Source organism: Kogia breviceps, chromosome 1 (assembly GCF_026419965.1).
Source record: "Kogia breviceps isolate mKogBre1 chromosome 1, mKogBre1 haplotype 1, whole genome shotgun sequence".
Taxonomy (NCBI): domain Eukaryota; kingdom Metazoa; phylum Chordata; class Mammalia; order Artiodactyla; family Physeteridae; genus Kogia; species Kogia breviceps.
The window spans coordinates 200,421,694-200,446,807 of NC_081310.1; the positions used below are offsets into that span (position 1 = coordinate 200,421,694).

Genomic DNA, 25,114 nt, shown 5'->3' on the forward strand with positions numbered 1-25,114 from the left:
GACACCAGGGCCCGCAGGGCTGGACCCGACGCTGAGCAGAGATGCCCCTCGGAGGGGCCCCAGCAGGCACAGGTGCTGGGGGGAGCCTGGGCGTTCCTCTCACTGCCCGCAACCCACCCTTCTAGGCCCCTCCAGGCCTCACCGCAGCTGGGGCCCTGTGCTTCCCGATTCTGCTGGGAGGGTTTGTGTCCCGAGCTGGCCTGGCCTGGCCCTCCCCAGGTGGGCCCAGCCACCAGCAGTCCCCGTCTCGTGACAGCCCCTCCCCGGGCTCCCAGGATGCCCTTCCTCCAGGCTAAGCATTCTTAATCTCTGCCTCCGAGGTAGAGGGCCTGCATCCACTTTGCAGAAGGAAACTGAACTGAGGTCGTTGACCCCAGGTCACTAAAGCAAGGACGTGGCCCAGGGCTTTCCCTCCAATTAACTGAAAACGTACCTGGCAACCGATGGGCGCTGGGCGGTGGGCTGGCCTGCCCTCCCCGAGAGTCAGGGGTCAGTGGTGAGAAGGAACAGGCAGGATGCAGGCAGCTGGGCCTACACATCGGTGCTGCCCACCTGCTCCTGCCCAGGACACGCACACACATGCACACACACATATGCACACACACACACACACACACACATGCACACACACACACACCTACCTGCACCTCACCCTGGTCACTAGCTTGCCCCACAGCAGCTCCAGGAAAAGAGCAGGAGTTAGCTCACAGGTGGGAAAATGCAGGCCCCAGATTTCCACGTGTCCAGGAAGGAGGAGCTGGGCCTGATCTCTGGTGACCCCACCCCCCAGATCATGCCTCTTTCACTGAGCCTGGCCCTGCACCATCCCCCCACCCTGCAGAGCCCCAGCCAGGAGGTTCCTTCCAGCTGCCCCAGGCCATGGAGGTCACCTTAGAGGTTAAAGGGAGGAGCTGCCCCTCCCTTCTGGTGCTGAACCCCTCCGCCACCTGGTTCAGTGGGCGGGGCTGGGATAAGCTCCACCCCTACCCAGTCCCCTCCCCCTGGCCCAGCGCACTCCTCCACTTCCTCCTGCAGCCAGCCCCAGGGATGGAAGGGACAGAGGGCTGGCCTCCCCGAGTCACCCAATTCTGGTCAGTGGGTGGGGATCCACACCCCAGCTTTCAAAGGAAGACAGGGCCCCAGCAGATTGTCAGGAGAACGCTGGGAGCCCCACCCCAAGGACAGCACTGCCTGAGCGAGAAGGGCAACAAGTATGGTTGTGGGAATTGGGAGGGCTGGCAGGGGCTTCCTGGGGGAGCAGACCCGTCCTCCTCACACCTGGCCCAGCAGCGCCCGGCCACCCAGGTGGCCATCACCCTCTCCTGGGAAGCAGGACCCTTCCTCCCCAGCCCAGAGGCCAGGCCAGCCTGCCTCTCCCTACCTGTGTGTCCCAGGGGATCCTCAGGGAGCAGACCAGCTGGGAGGTGAGGCATGAGAGGACACCCCACAGGGGTTCCCACAGCCTCTGCCACGTCCCCGAGTCCCCCAGACCCACTGGCCAGGCTCAGCCTCAAGGGGTTTCATGGGGACGGCCCGTGACGCTCCAGGTGGACAGATGGGGCAGGGCCAAGGACCAACACAGGGTGACCACACAGAGGGGACCAGTCCCGCCCAGAGCGCGCTGGGAATTTCTCAGGGACTTGTATGGCCTTCACTGGGGCTCACAGATGTGCAAATCCCGGTGTTAAAGAAATACTTTAATGTCTCAAAGTCACAATTCCAGTGCTGGCACTGCAGGGTCACCTGCCGGCAGCTGGCCCTCCTCTGGGAACATGGGGCAGCCCTGGGTACTCACGGCCGGGGCAGGAGGGGCGCAGGAGGGAGAGCCCTCCAGGTCATCCCCGATCTTCTCAGGGCCATCCGCCTCGATCACACGCCCATGACATAACTGCCCTGTGGGTGCACCAGGAGCAGGGCAGGGCAGCCAGGAGCTGGGGAAGGGCGTAGCCAGCAAGCAGGCCTGGCTGGGATCCTCCCAGGGACGCAGCCTGGGGTCAGGGCCGGCATGGCTCCTGAGCTTGCCAGGAGGATGCTCCCCCTGAGGGTGTGTGACCTTCCTCCTTGGAAGTGACCGGAGCCTGCGCTGCAGCCCATGGGGCCTTTTGGGAGGCCAGGGACCTTTCAGGCCCTGAGGGTGAGCCCACTGCGCTGCCTGGAGATGGACTCCACTTGCTGGAGTGTGGGCCAAAGGTGCACGGCCGCAGCGTGGCCTGGCAAGGTGCCAGCAGATCCGGCTACACGTCCGTCTCCACCCGCAGCCGCTCCATCCTGCGCATGTTGCCCTCCACGGCCACGCGGCTGGTGATGCTCCGGGCTAAGTCCTCAGGGAACCAGCCCGTCTCTCCATCCCGCAGCCTCTCGCCATAGAACCATCCTGGACCCGGACACGGGGAAGGTGAGAGCAGGGTCCTGGGCACCAGGCAGGGGCCCCCTGTGTCGGCTCCCTGTCGGAGCTGCTGGTCCAGAAGACACCAGGGCCAGGCATCCCTTGGAGCAGACCCGCCCCCACGTCTTGCCCAAGGTCACGTGGGCACCTGGCCTTCCATCAGGTGCTCGGCCCCAACACGGGACTCAGGGCCTGAGCTCACTCCAACCAGCCTGGTCCGTCCTGTGCAGGTACTTGCAGGGACCACCCTCCCGCTTAGGATACAGAGTGACCAAGAACCCACTCTTGATCCTGCAACTCGGGGACATTTGAGATGTCCCTGAGGGAGGGTACTGAAGGGGGCCCTGGAATCAGGCCCACTGTGAGTACATGCAGTGCCTACTTCTGAGGCGGGGGCACTCAGGGCAGCTGCCCATGCCAGTGTGCTCTGGACCCTTGCTGGGGCCCCCAGACTCTCACTCAGCACCAGCCTGCCCGGCCCCTCCCACCTGCCCCACGTGCATCCCCCAGGACCATCCCCCCACGCCCATTCCCCTGTGCTCACCGTCCTCTTGCTCCAGGATCAGGACCACATCGGCCTGCTGCAGAGTGATCTCGTCCACCTGCTTGGCCAAGTAGGCCTTGGTGATCTCCACCTGGAGCAGGTCTGGCAGGGAGGGAAGGCATCAGGAGCAGGACTATTCCAGGGAGGGGGTGGGCCGGGAGACTTGCAGCCCCAAGAGGGCAGGGCTCCAGTCCCAACACACCCCCTGTGGCTTGGTCTCGGTGGGGCCCAGGGGCCCCCACGTGTCCCAGCAGACGGTCACGTGGCAGCTTCCCTCCCGCTAAAGCTGGGACCCCTCCAGAGGCTGCAGGACCTGCTGCTCCCACTTTCAGGGCCCCAATGCCCGGCACCAGCAGAGGGTGCACCCAGCTTCTAAGGGGCCAGGCAGGGCCCGAGCGGGGTGACAGCTCTACGGGCCAGCCCACTCCAGCTCCTTGGCCTCAGTTTCCCCAGCTACTGAGCAGCAGGGAGGATGAGGCCCTGAGACAGCACTGGGCCTGTGTGTGCAGATGGACACACATGTACCTGGGGCTGGGGCCCCTCACCTGGCAGGTCACCCTGGGGGCAGGCTGTGGGGTGGACAGAACCTCTCCACTCCAGGCCCAACCCCCAACCCCAGGGCCGGTAAGGGGCTGTGAGCCCTGCTGTGTTCAGGGCAGGCGCTTACCTCCTTTGTTAGTGGGGCCCGGCCGCTGCCTCTCCCAGTGCGTGAGTGCTGTGATCCACCGTGCGCAGTCACTCCTGGGGGCAGAGCGCACGTGAGCGAGGCCCGAGGCCGATCCTACCAGCTGACGACCTTTGCTTCACACTCCCCACCCAGTGTGGCGTGGTGGGAGGGTCGGGGTGTCCCTGAGCCCCAGCCTTCGAGGTGGGAAGGCAGTGGGATGAAAGATTATGCTGCCCCAGTGCACTTAGGTGAGCCAGCTGGGAGCTGGAGGTGTTAAGTGGGCGGCTCCTCTGGTCTCCCTGACCCACTGCGCTGGGGGCCGAGGCTCAGGAAGTCACAGGCTCGGGAAGGAGTGGCAGGCAGGCCTGCCCCAGGCAGGCTGACCCTGAGCCACATCTGGCCGGGGACACGGAGTCGGGCAGCGGCTGCACCCACAGGACCCAGGCTGCCCTGTTTCCTGGTGCTGGACCCCAAGCGTCCTGCCCTGTCAGTTTGCTGTTAGGAACACTCAGCCTCAGCTTCCCACATGGAAAGGGGGCCGTCCTGGAGGACGCGTAGAGACCCAGCCAGCACCTTTCTGTGCGCTGGTCCCCCCACCGCCTGACCTCACTGCCCTGCATGGCCCCCACCCTGTGCTCCAGCCCCACTGTCCTCCTGGCAGGGGCCTCCTGCCTCAGGGTCTTTTCACGGCCGTGCCTCTGCCGCAGGCCCCTCCCCAGGGTCCCCATCCGGTGCTCCTCCCCTGCCTTGTTTCTCCTTAGTCCTCTCCCCTTGGACACACAGGACAGTTCAGCCGCGCATTTTGCAGCTGGCGTGTCCCCCTCCCGGGAGTGTGAACTGCTTGAGGACCAGGCCGTCCCTGGCACAGCGCAGTGCCCGGAACCCTGGATCAGGCATCCCGCCCCCACGGAGCCCTCCCATCTTACGCGGAGTCGGAGGATAGCAGGATCTTGCCCTGGCGGCCCTCGCTGTTGTGCAGCAGGGTCAGCTGGAAAGCGTGCGGCACGAAGGAGCTGCGGTTGCCGCCCCCCGGCAGAGAGGCCTCCGAGGGCTCCATCTTCTGGACCTGGATGTGGTCCAGCTGGGCGTAGTCCTGGACCAAGAAGCTGTCCTCGCTGCAGGGAGATAGGCGGTTGGCCAGATGCTGCAGAGGTCTGTGGGCGGCCTGAGGGCCAGCCAGCCGGAAGGATGCTCCCAAGAGCTGGCCCCAGCCCACCTCCCCGGCTCCAAGGCCACGGCTGCTGCCTGCTCCCCATCGCAAGGCCATGTAGCCTGGCGACCACGGGCGGGGCCCACCTCTTCTTCTTGGTGACCACGAGGACGTCGTTGAACAGGAACAGGTAGCATGTCGGCCGGCTGGCGAGTTTTCGGAAAAGCCCGGTTTCTTCCACCACAAAGAGCTCCCCGCGCTTCAGCAGCCAGCGGGAAGCAGAGATCAGTGGGAGGGACTGGGGGCAGAGCGGGGGGACAGGGTTGAGTCCCGGGGGCGTGGCAGGGATGTGCAGCCATGGGGACTGAGCCCTGCCTCTGGGAATGGGGTGACCAGGCCTCCCTGGGCTGCACCGAGGAAGGGAGTGGGGCTGTCCGGGCCTCAGACACAGGGCTGTTCAGGCCGTGGACAGGAGCTCAGGGGGCGGCTGCTCTGTGCCTGGCCTGGGCCCAGACCCTGCGCAAGCCAGGACAGGCCTGTCCTGCTTCCAGCCAGGCCCAGGGGCACACAGGGCACCTACCGAGGGCTCCCCTCAAACCAGGGGGCGAAGGCTGCTCTGGGGAAGCCTCCTGGCCCACCTCACACCAAGCAGGGGGCTCGGCTCGGCTGCTTCTACGCAGAGTGTGAGGAACCCCTGATGTGCAGGGCCACCTCTGGCATCCAGGGGCCTTTGCTGCAAACGGAGCTCCCTCCCCTTCCGCGGCTGAGAGAACAGGCCCGGCTAAGGCAGACACCCCAGCCCCCGCCACGTGGGTCACAAGTCGCCATGGCCCGTGCTCAGACAGCCTCCCGCCAGCAAGGCTGGTGCTCTGGCGTGTCAAGCCGGAAGGGGAGGGGCAGGCAGGGCAGGCTTGGTGGGGACAGAGCCAGGAGGCCCTGACCACCAGCCTCTGCTCCCCTGACACGCCCCACCGGACACCCCACCGCTCCTGGGGCTCTGAGTTCCCTCATCCCGACCTGGGCCAGCTGCTCTCCTGTCCTCATGCCCTCCAGTTTCGAGACACGGGGGTAGAGGGGTGAGAGGCCCGCTCAGGGGTCAGCCAGGCCCAGGGTTGGGTCTTTGCTCTGGTCGGGGGCGTATTTCACCCCAAATGTGACATCTGCTGCCCGGCCGAGGAGAGGCTCAAGACCCCGGCCAAGGGTGTGGGCTCAGTGGGTCCGTGGCCGTCATCACCCAAATGCCTCCTCTGTGAAGCCACCCTGACTCACCCCAAGGAGCCTGCTGCCCTTGTCCGAGCCTCTGTGCCCTCCCTGCTCGGCCCTCCGGCCCCGCCCATGGCACTGGCTCCCATCAGCTCCGGCCTGCCGGGCGGGCCGCCTCTGAGGGCCAGGGGTCAGCAGCTCAGCCTGACGATAAGCTGAGGCCGGGCCCACAGAGCTGCCCCAGGGACCCTCCGAGTCTCCTGCCCCCCCGCACGCCCGCAGGGCTCTGCTGCAGCCGCGCCAGTGGGGGGAGGGGAAAGCAAGGGCAGCGGGGCGGGGCAGAGGCTGCCTCCAGGCCCCGATTCCAGAGAGCAGCTCCCACGTTGCCGGAAGGCCCGAGCTGCTGCTGGGGCAGCCCCTGGACAGCACAAGGACGGGCTAGTCTGTGGGATGGTGGGGGAGCCGTGTCGGCAGGGGTCTGAGCTCTGCCCGCTTGGGAGGAGCTGTAGGCTGCCTAGACCTCCGTCTCCAGAACTGACAGACCCATCCTGGCCCCAGCGGGAAGCCTGAGCTGGCCCTGAGGTCATCCAGCCCCTGCTCCCAGCACAGCTGACAAGGAGCCCGGGCCCAGGCTGAGCCCTGCCCCTGGGCCTGCTGCTGGCTCCCCCTCACTGGCCCCGGGGTCTGCCCTCTGCCGCGACCGCTCTAGGGGTGGGGGCAGAAGCCAGAGAGAGACCCACGGCAGGCCAGGGGGCAGTGGCGCTGAGACCTGAGGCCAAGGGGCACGCTCTCAGGTGGGAAGAGGCCTGGAGAGATCGAGGCGGAGGCCCAGCTCGGGCTTCACCGGCGGGGGGAGGGGCACCCCCAGAGGCCTCTCTCCAGCCTGCACGCCGGGGGGCGGTGACCCCTGACCGCATACAGAGCCGGGCCTGGGGACAGGTCGGGGGCCGGTGGGGACCGCCTACCTTAACCTTACTGAAGTCCAGCTGTGTGTGCAGCGTGTACATCTGTTCCATGCGCTCCATCTTGTGGGCCCCCTCGTTGCACTGCTTCACCAGCTACAGGGCACGCACACGAGAGCACGTGCTGAGGGCCGGCCCACAGCCTGGCGCCAGAGCCCGCCCCACCCCGTCCAGCCCAGCCTGGCCACCCGCGGCCCCGGGTGTCCTGGTCCCTGCCCCGAACCCGGGCTCACCGACTGTGTGAGCGGCCCTCTCTCTGAGCCTCAGTTTCCCCACCGGCACCATGAGGAGCTTGGGAGGGACCGTCTGGAAACCCTCTCTGCCCCGCCCTCAGGGTCTCTGCCGACGGGCGGGCGTGGGGACAGAGCTGTGCGCTGAGCTGGGGCTCGGCGCCGCCTCCCCTACCCTGGACCCCTCACCTTGCTCATGGCCTTGAGCGCACGGCTGGCGGCCTTGTATCTCTCTGGGTGGCCCTGAGTCTTGAGGCAGAGTGTCTGCAAGAAGAGACCAGACGTGAGAAGCCACAAGTAGCCTTCTGCAGCCTGGCTCAGGGGCCTGCCCGGGGCAGGGGCTCCCCTACCAACGCCAGACCCAGGGGGGCACCCAGGCCCCACCCCTTCAGTCTTTGGCTGTGCTGCTCCAGCCTGGGAGGCCCCTGAAGCCTCTATTTCTCCAGCCCTCTGCCCCATGAGCTGGCATCTCAGAGCATGAGCCACTCCAGGAAGCCCCTTGGAGCCCCCCGTCCACAAAACGGGGCCGGTGCCGGTGCCTGGGTCACCCCAGGCCCACGCACAGGACAACTGGCCGAGGATAGGAGGAAGCAACAACCCTTACTGATGCTCGGCAGGGGTCTGGGCGACACCGGATCAGACTCAGGACATGAATGAACCCCATAACCATCAAGTAAGAGAACAAAATCCACCAAGTGCTGGAACAGCTCCCAGCAGAGAGAGTTCTGCGGGCAGTGCCGCTGCTGTCAGTGGCCACGGTCGTTGTGGCGACGAAAGCCGTATTGTAATTGTCCCCATAACCGCACATAACAGACGGAGCTGGCGGGGAGAAAGCCAGGAGGGAGCAATGCCCTGCCTGCAGGTGGACCCCAGGCCACCTCCCCGCCGGGGCGGGGGGGCTGCGCACTCACGTCCGTCAGGAGGGGCAGCCGGGTCACCCTCTGCATGGGCAGGATCAGGAAGGAGATCATGGGCAGACCCCCGCACGCGGGCCGCTGCTCGATCTCCCTCAGGGCCTCGCGGAAGGCAGCGCTGCTGCTTCTGCAACAGAGAAAGGGGTTCTCGGCTGCGGCGGGAGGCGTGGCCAGCCCATCAAGAGAAATCGGGCGGAAGCTGGGCTGCGAGCAGCCACGTGCCCCACGGCAAGGGGCGGAGCCTCCCGAGGCCACACCCCCGCCGGCCCCTTCCCGGCCCGGGGCGGCTCACGTCAGCTGCTGCAGGGCGCGCTGCTGGTAGACCTCGTTGGAACAGTAGGAGACGTAGGGGTGGAAGTGCCGCTCGGCGTGCTCCTCCAGGATGTCACTGATGTCCTCCACGCACACCTGCACCTTGAGCCGCTGCTCTAGGTCCTCGAAGAACCTGTGGGAGCGAAGGTGAGGCCCAAGGGCTGCTGGTCTGTCCATGGCCCTGCACGTGTGAACGCAACACACGCACGCACACTCGCACACACTCAGCAAGGCTCCCAGATGCACCCACACCAGGTGCTGGGTGGGTCAGCTGCTAGGGCCCTCCCGGGAAAACCCCAGGACAGACCGATCAGCTCCTTAAACCTGAAACAACTGGGCACATACCCATGGCCAAATCCAAGGCCACTTCCTGCTAGAGTCTCGCAGATTCTAGCCAGCGTCATGGGGGGCGGGCAGGTAGGACAAAAAATGTGCCACTTCGACTGGATTCCCTGGGACTTGGCTCAGAACTGCCTGGAGCCCCGGGACCCTCTGCCCAGCGCGAGGCAGGGGCAGGGGCTCTGCTCCTGGCAGGTGATTGGGGTCTGACACCTGATCATCTCCCATGCCTCACCCCAGTCTGCAAGGGGACAGGTATGGGACCCACCCCCTCAGGTTAGGGAGGGGACGCTGAGGCTCAGGGCGATGCCAGAGGGTGTTATGGGGTCGCCTAGGGTGCAGGGGAGTGAGGGGCTGGACCCGCAGAGGTGCTACCTGGACCTCGCCCTCCATGGGAGTAAACACACACACACACACACACACACACACACTTGCTGCCACACACGCATGCACACGCACACACACACAGAGGCCCTGGCAGGCCTGCAGCTACACACCCGGCCCCTCCTCCACCTCCTGGCCCTGCAACCAGAGCCCTGGGCCAGGCACCAAACACCTCGGCGCGGAACACGACCCGGGGCTGCAACTCAAGGCCGCCTCCAGCCTGCTCCGTCCCGCGGGCACCTCACGCCTCGTCGTTGGCCCTCTGCGCTTGCATGTCCCCAGGGCCAGCTCTTGGTGGCCGCAGGGCCCGTGAGGTTCTCACGCTCCCTGCCCACCCAGGGCTGCTCCAGACCGTCCATCCGCACTCGCAGACCAGGGTCACCCAGAGCCCCAGCCTTCCCGCCCTCGAGAGCCTGCGCCGTCGGGTGCCGGGCCGATGGGCTGGGCCCGGGCCTGACCTCCGGCTGGCGCTCAGGACGTCCGTGATGTTGGAGAAGAGGTGGTGGTGCTCTGTCTGGGTCATGGTCGCCCGCAGCTCACGGGACTGCAGGAACTCGGCCACCAGGATGCCGAGGCTGTGCTGGTACGAGAACTCGGATGTGAGGATCTCGAAGATGGCCTGGGGCGAGAGCAGAGCGGATGTTGGGGCAGCCGTGCCCTCCAGGTCCTGCCAGGAGCTGCCCTGCCACACAGGGGGCCTGGCCCAGGGTGCGCGGGTGACAAGTGCTCAGGCCGCGGGGATATGATCGGGGGGCAGGGGGCAGGCTGGGACTCAGGCCCCCTGGATAGGACGCTGGCTGGGGCTGTCAGCACGGCTGTGGGGACGTGAGCCCAAGTCCTGGGCTTGCACTCTGGCTCGGCCACTGATGAGCTGTGGCGCCGGCAAGGACTCCCACCCTCGCCCGGAAAGTGGGTAGCGGTAGCCCCCCTAGCCCACAGCCCGGCCGGGGCGTCAGCCGTCGCCGGGTACCAGGAGGCAGCTAATGGGTGAGCGGGCGACGTCCCCATGGCTGTGGCCCCCGCCCCCCACCAGGGTGTCAGAAGCAGGGCCGCGCCCCCCGCCCACCCCTCACCTCCTGCCTCTTATGTTCCTCGGGGGGCAGCTTGTCCAGGATGCCCGACTCCACCACCTGAGGACGGCACGGGCTCGAGTCACGGGAAGCTCGTCCTGTCACCGGACCAGAGCCAGCACGGAGCCAGAGACGCCGGGCTGGCCGGACGGAGCCGCCCCTCGTGGGACACCTGGGACCGCCGAGCTGGCCTGTCCCTGCTCGGTCCCCTCACCCAGGTCTCTCTTCTCCATGGACGCCTCCCCCCTCAGAGGGGCCCTGGGGCAGCCAAGGAAGGTCATGGGCGTCCAGAGGGAAAGGCCTCTCCAGGGGTGAGAAGGGGGCTGTGTCCCACAGAGCTGCCGGGGGCTGGGAGGTGGTGGAGAGACTCAGGACCACCCGGGAAAGCCGAGGGGTGTGCTGAGCACAGGGCCACGACTCGGGCACACCTGGGCCAGGTGAGTGGGCACCCTGCCCGGAGGTGGGGGTGACACTGTTCCAGCATGGCGCACTGCACCGCTCTCCATACCCCAGGCCCCCTGGCCCCCGGCTTCCCCGGCTAGAGGGTGGGTCGCTCAGCCACGGCATGCCCCCCGAGTGCCTGCAGAGCCTGCCGGGGGCGACGCTCTGCAGGACCAGGGCCACCCCAGTTCGTGCTCCCCTGCCCACCGGGCTGGGTGGAGGCTGCCGGCAGCGCTTGAGCTGGGAAGGTAAATCCTACGCCTCCTCGGACCCAGAGGCTTGGCCGAGACACCTGAGCTCAGGTGACGGGAGCAGACCTCCGGTGGCGTTTCTAGGATAAACTATCCTGGATCCCACCCCGCCCCGACCCGGGAGGCCGCGCACATGCACCTCCGGGCACGCAGCTGGCACCCGGCAGGTGGGAGCACACGTGCACTTCCGGAACTTTTCATCTGCCAGCCCTAAGCCCGCCCCGTCTTGGGCCCTCCCTGGCCGGCGGCCCCATGGCATGCAGTGTCCCGGAGCTCGGTGGGCGGTCACGGTGCCTCGACCCCTCTCCTGCCCCACGGGAGGCAAATGAGGAGGCCTGTTGTACCGCAGACAGAAGGAACAGCCAGATGCCCCTCCCTGCTGCCCACCGCGCCCACAGCCCGCACTGCAGCTCCGTCCCTCGGCTGCCAGGGGATGGGGTCAGGAGTCTATCTGCCCCATGGCCAGCTGCGCCCTCCTGGGGTAGCAAGAGCTGCCTCCCTGGGCACCTGCTTGGAGCCCCGGCGCCTCTGTCCCGAGAACCCACAGCCCTGCGGGGCGGGGACCAGCCCCATGTTCAGACGTGGAAGGTGAGGGGGCGCCGGGCAGCGGCCCGCAGCTCCGGCCAGGCCTCTCCCCTCCCCTCTGGCCTCCTCACTTGGACCCTCCTGGCACTTTCTGGGCACAGCGCCCTGGAAGGAGGTCCCCTGTGCCCCCAGCCCCCTACAGGTCAGCCTGAGCAGGGAGCTGAGGGAGGGTGAGGGGCTCCCCCGTGGGACGACCGTCACACACACACGCAGATGACACACATGCCCCAACCCCTCTCCCCCGGCCCCAGCGACCACCCCCACGGGGCCCCGCAGGGCAGGGCCGCTCTGAGGCACCAGGACGATCCCCTGCCAGCTGGGCGCAGACGGGGCGGTCCCAGGAGGCCCCTCCCCTCACCGGGAGGACCACCCACGGGCTCGGGAGAAGGGCCTCTCCCCGCCATCGCAGCCCCACCTCTGGGAGCTGGCTCCAGGTGACCTGGGGGGGCCGGTAGCTCTTGACCACGATGTGCGCATCCGCCTTCTGGGCGCCCTCGGGGCTGGAGGGCTCATCGAGCAAGTCTTCATCGGACTCGTGGCTGGTGTTCAGGCCTCGCTCGCAGATCTCCTGGTAGAACCGGGGATCTGGGGAGAGGGGGTGTGCGTCACCTGCAGGCCTGGGGGCTCTGAGCGGTCCTGGCCCCCCCGGGAACCCACACGCTGAGTCCTCCCGAGGAGGCCCTGAGAGCGTCAGGTGGTACAGGACCCCCCGGAGCAGGCCCCCCGCGGGCCGGCTGGCTCCCATGGCTGAGTCGGCCAAGCCCAGGGCGAGGGGGGGTCATGCCTGCGCAGAATGTGGCGCCGCCTTCAGACCAGGGCTGAGCCAGCACATCAGAGAGTGGCACGGGCCAGAGTGCATGGCCTTGGGGAGGGGGAGCGGGCAGGGGCCGTGCCCAGGTCTCCCGAGGGCGCCGGAGACCGGCTCCTGAGAGCCCCCGAACCCGAGCTGAGGTTTCCCGCTCTCCGGCTCTGCAGCGGCCACGTGCTCAGCAGCCCCCCTGGGTGGGTGCGTGGCACGGGAGGGCTCTGAGGCAACCCCTCCTTGCCGCTCCTTCCCGCCCTGGCTCCGAGACCTGGGCCATCGCTGCTGCCGCCCCGGGGGACGAGGCCCGATCCTGAGGCCTCCCCACGCCCACACCTGTGGCTGTCCACAGAGGCTGGGGCTGGCAGGGAGGGGGCCCTTTCTGGCTGGGGCCCCTTACACCCACTGGCTGCTCCATCCAGGCTGGGCGGGCACCTACCCTCCAATTCCATGGGGTCCTGCTGGCATTCCCCCCACCCCCGCCCCCGGCAGGCTGAAGGCACTGCTCTGGGCCCTGCCACGGCCCAGGTGTCACCCACGGCCCCTGAGCCTTTAACACTGGGTCCCTGCGGCCTGTATGTCTGCACCCCAGGCCCAGGGCCCCCTGCCTGGCCTTGGTCCCACGGGCAGGGCCTGGTGCACACAGTGTGCTTGACAAACATCTGCTGAGGGAGAGTGTGGAGGCTCCGTCTGCCCGCTGCCCCTGGGACAGCACAGAGTCCGAGGGAACTTTCTAGGCCCATCAGAGCTGCAGGGTCAGACGGGCCACCGGGCCGTGCAGTCCCCGGAGGGAACCCATCCAGCACGTAGTTCTCCGCCTCCCCCAGGATGCCCAAGTGAGACCAGCCTCCCCGGGGGCCCGGCCCGGCCGCAGTGCCGCCCGACGGCGCCCCCTGGCCACACTCACCATCCTTGAAGGAGCCCTTGTGCGCGCGTTTCCGCCCCAGCGTCTTCTGTGCAGAGAGACCCAGAGACACGGGCAGTCAGCAGGGAGGAGGGGCTGCAGTCCCGGCACCTGGGCCCAGAGACCAGACCCTCCACGTGTGACGCCACGCCCAACACGAGGGGCCTCCGCCGGGCACGCGGAAGGTGCTTAATAAGCGTCAGCTCCCCGAGGAGGCAGAGGCCAGGGCAGGTAGGACGGGGTGGGATGGAGCTCAGAGCAGGCAGGGCAGGTGAGCAAGGGCTGGGCAGGCCCAGGCGGGCTGCCGAGACGGGATGCTCAGGAAGCTGGGCCTGGAGGGAAGCCGAGGCAGCACAGGTGTGGCTGGGAGATGGCCTAGAAGGGACCCTGGGGTGGGAGCCGGGGCCGCACGAGGGCCCCACGAGCCCGGGACCTGGGGTGGCAGGCAGAGCAGAGCCTGGCAGGTTGGTGTCCAGCCCCAGCACAAGCCTGGGGTCCCAGCAGCTGCTGGTGGGGCTGTAGGGGTGAATTGGGGGCGGGCAGGGCTCTCAGGGCCCCATACCCGGGTCCTTCCAGTTGCCACTAAGAGCCCGCCTCCTTGGCTGGGACACCATTTCCCCTGACCCACAGGTGCACTGGTTCCGGGAAAGCGGGAGCTGGTTTCTCAAAACGAGTTGGAGCCTGAAACTCCCCATGTGCTGGCCTGGAATGTGTGGTGCTCCCAGGCGCACCCGGCTGCTTCCCCGGCTGCTTCCCCGGCTGCCCGGCAGCCCCAGCGTCCCACCCCCTTCCAGCGCCAGGCCCGGGCACCTGCCGTCTCCGCAGCCCGGCCTCTAGCTGGTTCCCACCCTGTGTCCACGCCTCTACTTTAACCCTCTCCTTTCCGGGACCCCTGCCCTCCCCAGACCCTGAGCTCCTGGGGAGCCCCACCCCTGTGCTCTCTCAGCACCCTGAGCACCCCCAGTCCAGCCCACGGGGCCCCGCCACCCTGGGAGCTCTCCCGGGGCCCGCTCACTGGGTGCGTGAGGCCTCAGGAAACGTTGGCTGGCTGCATGAATCAAGCGTGAATGAACAATGGACCCTGCAGGCCCGGCCCTGGGTGGGCGTGGAGGTGCCGGGGTCCAGGCTCTCCCGCGTGCACGCGGGGGCTGTGCCCTGCCTCGCAGGCCACGGGTGTCTCTAGCCCAAGGACAGTGGTCCTCCCCGCCCTGCCCCTCTGCACGCTGGGTCACCAGCATTCTGACAGGTGGTCTGGGCTTCTCCCCAGATCAGGGCCAGGGCTCATGGTCTGGGCAGAAGCCCGTGGCGGAGGAGGCCACCGGGACGGCACCTGCGGGCACAGAGAGCCCTGAGCCGGCGGTCAGGCAAGGCAGGGAGGGAGTGCGTGCAGGGGAGCATCCGACTTCTGAGCTGCCACAAGCCCTCCTGAGTCCCCGACGGGAGCCCCTCGGGCAGACAGACCCCAGGCCAGTCCATATGCTGCAAAGCCACGATTGAAATCTGTCCTTCAGATGGGCTGGCTCCCCCTCGGTGCTCAGAGGGACTTGGAGAGAAGGGCTGGTTCCTCCCCGGGCTCTGCTCCCCGCTGTGGCTGAGAGCCGGGGTCCTGGGTAAAACCTCCAATCTTCCTGAGCCTCAGCTGCCTCATCTATAAAATGGGGACATTCACACTCTGCTCACGGCCTGGCTGTGGAGCTTAACTGAAATAAACCCTCCCGGGAGCCTGCACAAGGTGCGCGGCCGCATGATGATGTGAAGGTGTTTTCGGGCCCCTTCCCTGCCCACAAGCTCCCGAGGCCCCTTGAGGCACGGCCCCCGCCCCGTTGCCCAGGCAGACGAGCCCCCTACCTTATTTTTGGCTGCGGACCGAACAGGAGGCTGGCTGGGCTCCTCGGCCAGAGGTGGGATCTTGGGGCTGAGCTGGACGGGGCCGCCCTCACCGCCGGGGGTCCCCAGCCCCTTCATGGCCGCCCGGTAGGACTGGTTCCTCAGATTTCGTCCCAGCATCCCCCCAGGACCCGTGTCCACATCCATGTCATCCAGGGAGAAGCTGGGGGCCGAGAGGAGCCGGGGGTCCCGCCGGGCAGCCTCTTTGCTGAGCATGGCCGCCCCGAAGCTCTGATGGCGGGCCGGGGTCTTCGTCTTGCTGGACACGGCCAGGCTCCGGGGGATCAGCTGCTGAGTGCCCATCTTGAGGGCCGCCGGGCTCTGTGTGCTCAAGACGATGGTCCTCAGCTCCTGGGCCTCAGGGGATGGCGACGGGGGCACCGGGGTGTCGGGCTGGAAGGCGGCATTGCTCCTGCTTTGCAGGGAGCCCCGGACCATCGGGAGCCCGGACGCTGGGTTTCCCTCGGTGTCGAGCTGCAGCTCCGAGTGGAAGCGGTATTCCAGGAGCTTCTCCTCCAAGGAGCTGTCCGAGTGCTGCTGGGACATGCTGAGTGGCCGCGGGGACCTGGGGGAAAGGACAGAGGTGAGGGCAGCCCTGCTGCAGCCGGAGCCCGAGGTACGGCTGCCAGGATGCGGTGCTCAAAGGTTGGCTTCGCAGCCAGGAGCTGAGCTGCTATGCCCTGTGCCTCACTTTAAAAATCTGTAAAATGGGTACAATAGTAAGCACCCAGCTTCCTGAGGATGCTGGGAAAGGTGGGGAGCTCATACATGTAGCGCTTGAACAGGGACCTGGCCGCCGAGGGGCTATGGTGTCACCAGTGCCAAATAGGTTATCTGTGAGCCTCAAGAGGAGCGGCTGAAGGTTTAGAACCTCATAGGATCAAAACGTATCATGGAGAGAACTCACTCCTTTAATTCTTTCCCATTTACTTTAAATGAGAACAAGGATAGCCACCACTCATACGCTTCCGAACATTAAAATCACAAGGGCCGGGTAAGGGTGGAAGCCTTTTTCAGATGGAAAACTAAGATTCTAAGTCACCCGCCCAGGTGGCCCTGCTGGGAGGGAACCTCAGCTCAGAGCTTCACCACGGCGGCGTCCTGTGCCACTTCCCCTGCGGACCTGGGGAGGACCGCTGACCGAGGAGTTTATCCAGCAAGCTCTGTAGGGGGGAGGGCACGCCCTGCTCTCTCCCACCTGGGTGCACGCAGCTGTAGCCGGAGGGGGCCAGGCCTGGGATGGTGGGCGCCACCAGGGACCCACTGTCTGTCCCTGGACCCAGCCGGCGGGTTCCAGCCCGAGCACACCTCACACACACAGCCTTGGCTCCAGGTGCTTCCCCCTGGAGGCCGGGAAGGTCTGGCCACATGTGGTGGCCTGAATCACGGCACAGTGGGAGCGACTCAGGGGCCCCCAGAGGCCTGGCTCTCCGCCTGCTCTGCTGCCCCAGCTCCCAGGTTCTCGGCTCAAAGCATCCCAGGAAGGTGTGTGCAGCTCAGCCTCCCGGGCCGCAGGGAGGGGCTGCGGCTGGAGCCCTGGCCACGCCCACAGCGGGAGGGTGGCCCACGCATTCCTGAGGACATTCTGAGTCCCCAGGCCGAGGATGGCAGCGGCCACCCCAGGCCTCCCTGGGCGCTGGCAGCCGTGGGTGGGCCCGCACCTCCTTCCTGGGTCACCCTCCCCGTGTTACCTGGGCTGCCCCGTACCCAGGCCTGGCCGAGAAATGGGTTTCTTACGGGTTTCCATCTGTGCAGCCCAAGCAAATGCACCCCCGTGGGCATCCAGGAGACGTCCAGCTCCTGAGTCCTTTTTTCTAGCCACCGTGTATTTCCCACGGGGGTGGTTTACATTGTACAACACGCAGGCGGCACTTGGAGGCCCACACGGAGACTGTGGTGCCCGGGAGCCCTGCCCGCCCCACCCCCTCATTCTTCCTCCTTCCTCTCCGTCCTCCCCATCTCAGGCCCCAGGCCTGAGTCCCCTCCTCTGAGCCCAGGCCCCAGACCCAGCCAGTGGCACACGTCCTCTCCCAGGAGAGGGCAAAGGCTCTTCCGGAGCCAGAGGTGCCAGACGGAGCCTGTGAGGCCAGCCCTTGCTAGGTGTGATCTCGGTTCCAAACAAGGCAGCCACACCCACAGGCCTGGAGTGCCAGCAGCCGGGGACACAGGCCTGAAGGAGGGGGGCACCGTGCCAGGGGCGTGGGCCACTGCCCTGCTCTTGCACGAGATCCAGGACCCGGGCCGGCTGGAGCCGACTCCTGGGGCTGCAGCCGTCGCAGGACCCGTCTTCTTCCTCCCGTTGCCTAGCTGATCACAGAGCTACCTGGGCATAGGTTCAAAGGTCAAACAGCACCGAGAGGCTTATCACCCAAGATAGGCGTCCCCTCCTCCGCGCCACCCTGTCCCCTACAAACCACCACTCCTGGCTTTTCAGCTTTCCCCCAATTTCTAAACAAGGCCCCACTTGCTATTTTGAGATCTAGCTGTGAGCGCGTCACTCGCCCTCCCCGGGCTGTGTGAACGAGGCTCCGGCCCGGCTCGGGCTGGGCCCCGTGGGTGTTTGTGTTAGCCTGGCCCGCCTGGCCGCCCTCTCGTTAATAATTCTCTCTTGTTTACTGGCTGGCTTTCTTCCTGTTAATTTTCCCCCGTGCATTCCAGCGTCCCTGCCCTGGGCGTCTGGATCCTGTGCTCCGTGGGGTCCAAGCATCAGCCCTTTCTCCCCAGGCCCTCCCTTCCCAGCTCTCAGGGCAGGATCTCGGTCCCCTGACCCCCACCCCATATCCTGGTCCTCGCCTTTCCTTCCTCCCTCCCCACTGAGCTGGGGCCCACCCCCTGGCACCTTCCCAAGGCGGTGTCACGGGAGGGAGACCTCTGAAAATGTCTTCTTTATGCCTTTAGAGTTCCACTGGAGATTATCTTCTTCCAGAATGGAGAAGCCTTCTTCCCTTGCCTTCCAGCTTTCACTGCCAACGAGACATCCGACGCCAGTCTGACTTCACCTCCTTGGTCAGGACAGGAGGCTATCTTTCCCCCTGCTCCGCTTTACCACCTGCGGGGACAGGCACGGCGACGGATCCACATTCACTCCCTGAGCCACACTTGTGCATCCTTCCCACCTGTTTTAGGTCCGCATGTTTTCCAGTGCTATTTCTTTGATAATTTCTCCCACCTCCGTTTGCTCTGGCCTCTTTCTGGAACAGCCTTGAGTGAGAGCCCCTCATTTCCGACCTCTTTTCTGCTTCTCCTTCATCTCTTGTTCTCCTTGGTGGGAGATTCCCACCTTTCCACCAAACGATTGTTGTTTTCATGGTCCCACAAAGAGCTCTCTCTTGCTCTTTATGCAGAGCAGCCTGTTCTTGTTTCACGGATGCCACATCCTCTTTCAATGTCCCAGTCAGCTGTCGGCTCCTATTTAGGAGACTGGCATGTTCTGGTGGGAGACCCGTGTGCCCTGTGAGCACACACACGTGAGCGCACACACATGAGCACATGCTTCTGCCTGGCAGGCTCTTTGGAACTCCCCACGGGGTCCGTGTCTGGAGGCTTCTCCTCCAGCCAGCTGGCTCTAAGAGCATCTCTTTCAGCGTCCTCACAGGATGCTGGCCCTTGCCTGGTGTCTGGAGCCAGTGCAGGGGAGGGCCGAGAGCACAGACTCAATGGTGGCCATGTTCTGTGGGCAGCAATGCCACTGAGAGAGAGACCAGACACCCTGCAGTGACCACTCGAGCCACAGAGGCAGGTCTGCTCCCCGGCAAAAGCAGCCCTGGGAAGATCCCCCACCGATGCCCACGGCAGCGAGGCCCGCGTGCTGTCCGCATGTCCCTCTGTCTCCCCGACGAGCCTGTGCGTCCTTCAGGAGCAGGGATGATTTCCTGTTTATGTCCCCACAAACAGCTGGGCTCAATTTGCAAACTGACGTGTGAACGCTGATATCGTGGGCACCTGCCTGGCTCTGCTCTCCCTGGAACCATGCCTTCCTGAAGAGGCCTGGGTGTTCCTTGTGGAGAACTAGCCCACTTGGTACTTTGCTTCAGGCAAGCCGAATCCACCTGGGCAGCTCCACAGTCTTCTAGCCCCATGTGTGCCCCCTCCTGGGTGATGCCCTGATGTTTCTGCTCAGGGTGGGCTGGGGAGGGCCCCCTACGGCTGAGCCCTGGGAACCACAGCTTCTCCCTTTGCCGCTCAGCGGCCCTTCCTGGTGTCCCCAACACATGTGCAGGGGTGGGTAAGGGACACGTGGGGCTTGGGTGGGAGGAGTGGGGGCTGGGAGTCCACAGGTGGAGGTGGGGGAGGGTCTCTGGCAGCCTCAGGTGACCCGACCCAGCCTGTCCGGTCCTATGTTGCACTTGGACCTGCCCTGGCTCTGCATTTCACGCTGGCCTGGCCCAGAGGGCCCCTTGCAGCCCAGCACCCCCGGAGCCCTCGTTCTTCCTGACAGATGGGCTTCCCAGGACCCCGGCAGGCTCAGCACCGTCCCTCCTGCTGCCCTGAAGAACACAGCCCTCCTGGCCCGGGCCCAGGGCTCTGGTCACGGCAGCTCTCACAGCCACCAGGACCCAAACCGCACCGAGCTTGGGACCTGCCACCCCTTGGGTGACGCCACCACAACACCTCCATCTGTGGGACGTCTGTCCCTCTAGGTCCAGCTGACGGGACCCTGCCTGGTGGGGCTCGGCCTCCCTGGCACCGTGCACACGACCCCGTCTTTGCTCAGACAAATGACCCACAATGATGGCCTTGTGTTTGGGTAACTCTGGCCGGCCAGGTTCCAGACTTGGAGTCACATGGAATTTGGGGCAGGATTTGGCTTCGTCAACCATGCAGCGCGTAGCCAACAGTTCTGTGTGCAGGTGGCCAGGGGCGGCTGGGGGCTCTCAACCAGAGCAGCGTGGTCCCCCAGGGGACACTTTGCCGTGTCCGGAGACATTCTTGGTGGCCACAGCTGGGTCTGAGCTACCAGCCTCTTGTGGGCAGAGCCCAGGGACACTGCTCAATACCCCACAGGGCCCAGGACCGCCCACGACACGGAATCATCTGGAACAAATGTCTGCAGTGCTGAGGGAGAGAAACCTCGGTTCAGCTAACTGGAGACTCACCCGCCTCCCTGGGGGTTGGGAAGACCCACCTGGCCGCCCTCAGCCCCGGACACAGCCTGGCAGTGGGTGGGCGCAGTAGCAGGCCTCGAGCTCTGCCCACGCTGAGCAAAAGCCTCCTGCTGTCTCTTTCCTATGATGCCTCGGGGCACCGGCAGGCTCAGCCCGCAGTGCCCACCCAGACAGGCCCACCTGTGGCTCCCACTCCCGGCTCTGAATCCAACCGCCCCATAAACCCAGCCCCCGTGCCAGGCTTGGCTGGCACACACAGTGTTTCCCCAGAGGAGCTCCGGATAAGAAATCAGAGCCCCGACTCCAACAGGTAGCCTGGACAGGTGACCCACGGGTGTCCTCTAAACACCTTCTCTCCCGGTGTGTCTAGCCCCTCAGGGATCTCCTGGAAGGCAGGCATTTCCCTGCTCTGCTAGGTGAGGAAACCAGGGGCAGAGGAAATGTGACCTGCTGAGGTCAGGCTGCCGGTCAGCGGAGAGCTGGGCAAGGAGCCAGGCCCTGTCCTGACCCAGATCACTGCCCCAGTGGGCCAGGTGAGTGAGTGACAACTCATTGGAAATAAAGATGCTGGCAGAGGTGGCCGGTCGCCCGAGCGCGGCAACTGCCACAGGCGAAAGAGAAGGGCAGCTGAGATCCATTCAAGAACTGAAACTAGAATTCCAGGACCCAGGCGCGGGGAGTGGCCGTGCCCTTCGGGTCACGCACAGACCGGCATCTCAGGGGCCCCGACGGCAAAGCCACATCACGCCACCGCCCTCTGCCCCTGGTTTCCCCTCGTGTAGGTGAAGAGCGTCTCCCGTGTAGGGTGAGAGACACCCCCCTGCCCCGAGCCCCTGGGGAACCAGGGCCCTTGTGGAACAGAGATGCCCCTGCCCTGCACAGATTCCTCTCCTGCAGGTGCCCAGGTAGGAGCGGGCGGGGCCTCCGCCAGCTCACTGCCCCCTGCCGGGAGAGCTTGGGAAAGCCCTGGGCAGTGCCCGTGATGTGATGCTGGCTTCTGCGGCCCATGGGCATCGGCAGGGCGGTGAGCGGAAGAGGATCCAGGTGCAGCTGAGTCAGCACCCCCGACCTGCTCCCATTTCACGGAGCAGGAAACTGAGGCCCAGAGGGCTTAAGTAACTTAGGTTACACAGAGCCGGGATGTGGACCTGGGGTCCCTGCCCTTAAGCACCGGGCAGCAGGGGTGCAGGGTACACTGGTCGGCCTGACAAGCACCCACTGGGCCGCCACACCAGGAGGTGCAGACTGTCCACCTCCAGGTCGGATGCCGAGCTCCCGGCCGCCCCCTGACCCCGTGCCCGCTGCTGGGCTGAGGTCCACCCAAATCTCCAAAAGGATCCTTGCTTCCCGGATGCAGAAACGGAGGGTGGGCAGCTAAGCCAGGTGTCCTGGCAGTAAGCGGGACCCACAGCTTTGGGAGCCTAGCCCCGCCCTCCTCCCTTCCCCCTCGTTCTGAGCGGGAAGGAACGCACACCAGGCACACCAGGACCCCTCCCGGCCTCCGGGTCTGCCTACCAGAGTGGGGGAGGAGTTTGTTCCCAGTTTGATGTGGGGAGGGGGGTCCTCATTCTTGGGGCTGCTACTCCTGGTGCCAAAGCAGGTTTGGGCTGCAGATTCTCCAGAGTCGCTGGGGAGGGTCGTTTTGTGTGCACCCTGCCCCACCTTTTCAAAGGTCCTGGGGCTCCCTGGGGTCTCTCAGCCCTGATGCCCCAGTGGGAGCTCTGGCTGTGAGTCCTGTCCAGGGCGAGGGAGTGTCCCCTAGGGCTCAAAGGAGGGGAGGGGGCAGGGAGCTGGGATGCCGAAGCCCAGGGGAGGGGGGTGGGGGGTCAGAGGTCAGGGGCTCTAGGTCCAGCAAAGCTCTGTCCCCTCCCACAGCCCCCGCTGGGCAGCCACCGCGAAGGCAGGTAGCTGCAGAGTGACGCGGCCCCCAGGGCAGGTCTTGCGGGAAAAGGGAAGGGGAGGAAGGGCGCCCTCGGCCTTGCCAGCCCCTCTCCAAGCTTCCTCCCCGCCGCCTCGCCCACCGGTCCCTTCCCAGGCCCACCTCTCTCCCAGGTTCACCTGTTCCCCCCTCACCTGTCCCCCAGGCTTACCTGCGCCGAGGGGCGGAGGACGGAGCTACGAGCTCGGCGGCCGACGTGGGGCCGCTCCACCTCCAGGCTCTGCAGGCCCCGAGCTCTGTCCCGGCCTCCGGGTCCCTCCCTGTCCCCGCCCCCCCACTTCCTGTGCGGCCCTGCGGGAGGCGGCAGCGCTCCGGCCCCGCCAGGTGGGCGGCCAGGTGGGCAGGGCGCGCGCCAGGCGGCTCCGGCGCCGGCTTCCGGGCGGGAGGGGCGCGCCCCAGGTACCTGGCTGCGCAGCCTGCGTCACTGTCCCCACCTGGCCAGCCGGCGCCCACGTGACCTGCAGCCGAGCTGGTTCGTGGAGTCGCCCTTCTGGGACCGCCCTCCGCCCTGCGCCCTCCACGCCCACCACCTCGGGCCTGGCGTCGCCTGCCTGCGTGACACCGGGGCTACCGGGCTTCACCCCGCCGCGACCCTGCATTTCTCCTTACAGGCCGGGCTCTGCTGCCCCCTCCTCCAGGAAGCCCTCCTAGAAGCCGACCAGCCCAGCGGGGAATCGGAGGTTTGCAAGCCCTCCACGGCTGCAGAAATGGCCCCACCTTCTGGATTCTTTGCAGAATGGCGGCCAGAGGGCAGCCCAGGAGCTCTCGGAGAACTCGAACTCTGGCCGCCTTCAAGGTGTCTGGTTTGTTTCCATCACCCCCGTTTTACAGACGAGGTTCCTGAGACCTGCAAATTAAGGCGCTTGCCAGCCGGCACAAAGCTGAGTCTGGACTCCAAGCCTGCCCTTTCCAGGCCTTGTTCAGGGTGGGTCCCCTGGGCAGAGGCTGCAAAAGCCCCCCAGCTGGGGTTTCAGGAATCAGTCTTCCTGGCGCTGCAGGAGATGCTGTGGGCGGGGACAGGTGGGTGTCCACTCTGAGCTTGGGCTGACCTGCCAGTCAGCCTGGCAGGGAACACCCCTGCCATCTGACCTGCCCTATGTCACCCACCACCCCAAATCCCAGCTCACACCAGCCCAGGGTGGCAACAGTGGAGCCGGCTCTCAGCATACTCAGGGACTGCCCGTGACTTCCTCCATCAAGGGCAGAGGCCTCAACTTCCCCATGAGGCCCACCCCATTGCCCACACTCTGCCTATGCAGCCCCCAACTTCCCAGCATTCCCTTCTCTGCAGGGGGAGAAGGCAGCCCAACCCAGGAGACCTGCAGCACCACCTCCCTGTTCAAGGAGCATCCTTCCTGCCCCACGGAGCCAGGTGATGAGCTTTGGCCCAGGAACCTGGAGCAGAAACTTCTAGAGCCATTGCCTGTGCCTGCTGTGTCCCCCGGCCTTTGCTTCCTCCAGGAGAGGGTCTCCAGCCCCAGAATGAGGAGTCAAGTGGAGCAGAGCCACTGCCACTGTTGGAAGCTCCGGGCATGGGGGGCGTGTTTGTTACAGGAGCACAACCTGGTGGAAGCTGGCTGTTGTTGATGCCTTCATCTGGGGCCAGCCCAAGGTCCATCTCCAGCAAGCCTCCTCCTCCTTCCTGCTTTCCTCCTACTTTACTCTTAGGTATTTATTGAGCAGCTACTATATGCTGACTACTATGCAGGGCATCAGAGATACAGCCATGAGCAGAAGTGCCATAATCTCTGTCCTCATGGAGCTCACTGTGGGGAAGGACAGACAAATATAAAATGACAGCCACTTGGGGTTCCAGCAAAGACACAGTGATCAGATCTGGTGGAAAGACCCCTCTAGTAATTGAGGAGAGTGGAGGGTGGAGGGGCCAAGACAGATACCCTGACCCCCATCCCAGACCAAGGAAGCTGATATCGTGCCTCTGCTTGAATACTTCCAGGACGGGGAGCTCACTACCTATCAAGACCAATTATTACATCATCCCTGGTTATCATGTTCTTTAGTCATTCTTTTTAAAATTTATTTTATTTATTTATTTTTGGCTGTGTTGGGTCTTCGTTGCTGAGCGCAGGCTTTCTCTAATTGCGGCAAGCGGGGGCTATTCTTCATTTCACTGCGTGTGCTTCTCATTGCAGCGGCTTCTCTTGCTGCAGAGCACAAGCTCCAGGCGCGTGGGCTTCAGTAGTTGTGGCTCACGGGCTCAGTAGTTGTGGCTCGCGGGCTCTAGAGTGCAGGCTCAGTAGTTATGGCGCATGGGCTTAGTTGCTCCGCGGCATGTGGGATCTTCCCCGGCCAGGGCTCGAACCCCTGCCCCCTGCATTGGCAGGCGGATTCTTCAACACTGTGCCACCAGGGAAGTCCAGTCATTCTTGATATGACATGGAATCCAAATCATTTGTCATCCTGGCATGTTCCCCCAAGACGCTTCAAAATGTGCAAAAATGCCCCTTAAAATGTGCGGGGGGGGACACTCACCTCCTCTCTTCTGGATACTATCCCTCTGTTAATACAGCCCCTTCCTGCCACAGCTCTTGTATGTTCATCCCACGGCACGGAGCCCAGGGCCCTGTATACAGCAGGTGCTCAGCAAGGGCCTGGTGACTCACTGATGTGACCTGAGATCCCAAGACTCAGCCCTGGAGGTGCTGGGTGTCAGCCCCCTTCCCGCCTGTCTTCAGGTCCCTTTTCCAGGAAAGGCCCATGGCCAAATGTGCCACCCCGTGTGATTGCATTTGAGTCCCACACTGGGCTGTGCATTTGGGTGAGCTTCCAGCCTGCCACAGCCCCTTTGCTGAGCCCAGGTGTTGGCAAGGAGGGCAGGGTGCAGGGACATGCCAGCTGGCAGGGCACAGTCTAGCCTGGGCTGCATGCCCACCCTCTCCTGGTGCCGCCTTCCCGGGGCTGATGGCCCTGTGAGCTTGCTGCTCTCTGCAGGGCAAGGGGGCGCTGCAGGCTTGGGGGCCTGGCTGGGCATTTTCTTGGGTGTCGTGGTTTGAAGGGCAGGCCTGCCGGGCACACCTG

General features: G+C 65.3%; 1 protein-coding gene and 1 long non-coding RNA gene across 3 annotated transcripts; one reads left to right on the forward strand and one right to left on the reverse strand.

The window, feature by feature from the left end:
• Positions 1–1,682: 1,682 nt before the first annotated feature.
• Positions 1,683–24,071, reverse strand: ARHGEF16 (Rho guanine nucleotide exchange factor 16). Of its 2 annotated transcripts, none has more exons than XM_067018938.1 (15): positions 22,227–24,071; positions 14,993–15,596; positions 13,148–13,190; positions 11,854–12,023; positions 10,165–10,221; positions 9,550–9,710; positions 8,349–8,501; positions 8,054–8,183; positions 7,332–7,406; positions 6,916–7,008; positions 4,894–5,045; positions 4,524–4,712; positions 3,598–3,671; positions 2,931–3,032; positions 1,683–2,374 (listed from the first exon to the last, which is right to left on the reverse strand). In XM_067018938.1, exons 2-15 carry the CDS (start codon positions 15,575–15,577, stop codon positions 2,235–2,237), a joined length of 2,124 nt encoding a protein of 707 aa, XP_066875039.1. In that variant the 5' UTR covers positions 15,578–15,596; positions 22,227–24,071; the 3' UTR covers positions 1,683–2,234. The 2 variants fall into 2 exon arrangements, with proteins under 2 accessions (XP_066875039.1, XP_058917901.1); XM_059061918.2 differs by having other exon boundaries at positions 13,148–13,193.
• LOC136793017 (uncharacterized) lies at positions 8,295–10,716 on the forward strand. Its single transcript, XR_010837728.1, has 3 exons — positions 8,295–8,515; positions 9,431–9,799; positions 10,195–10,716. It is a non-coding gene; the product is annotated as an uncharacterized lncRNA (long non-coding RNA).
• Positions 24,072–25,114: the final 1,043 nt, after the last annotated feature.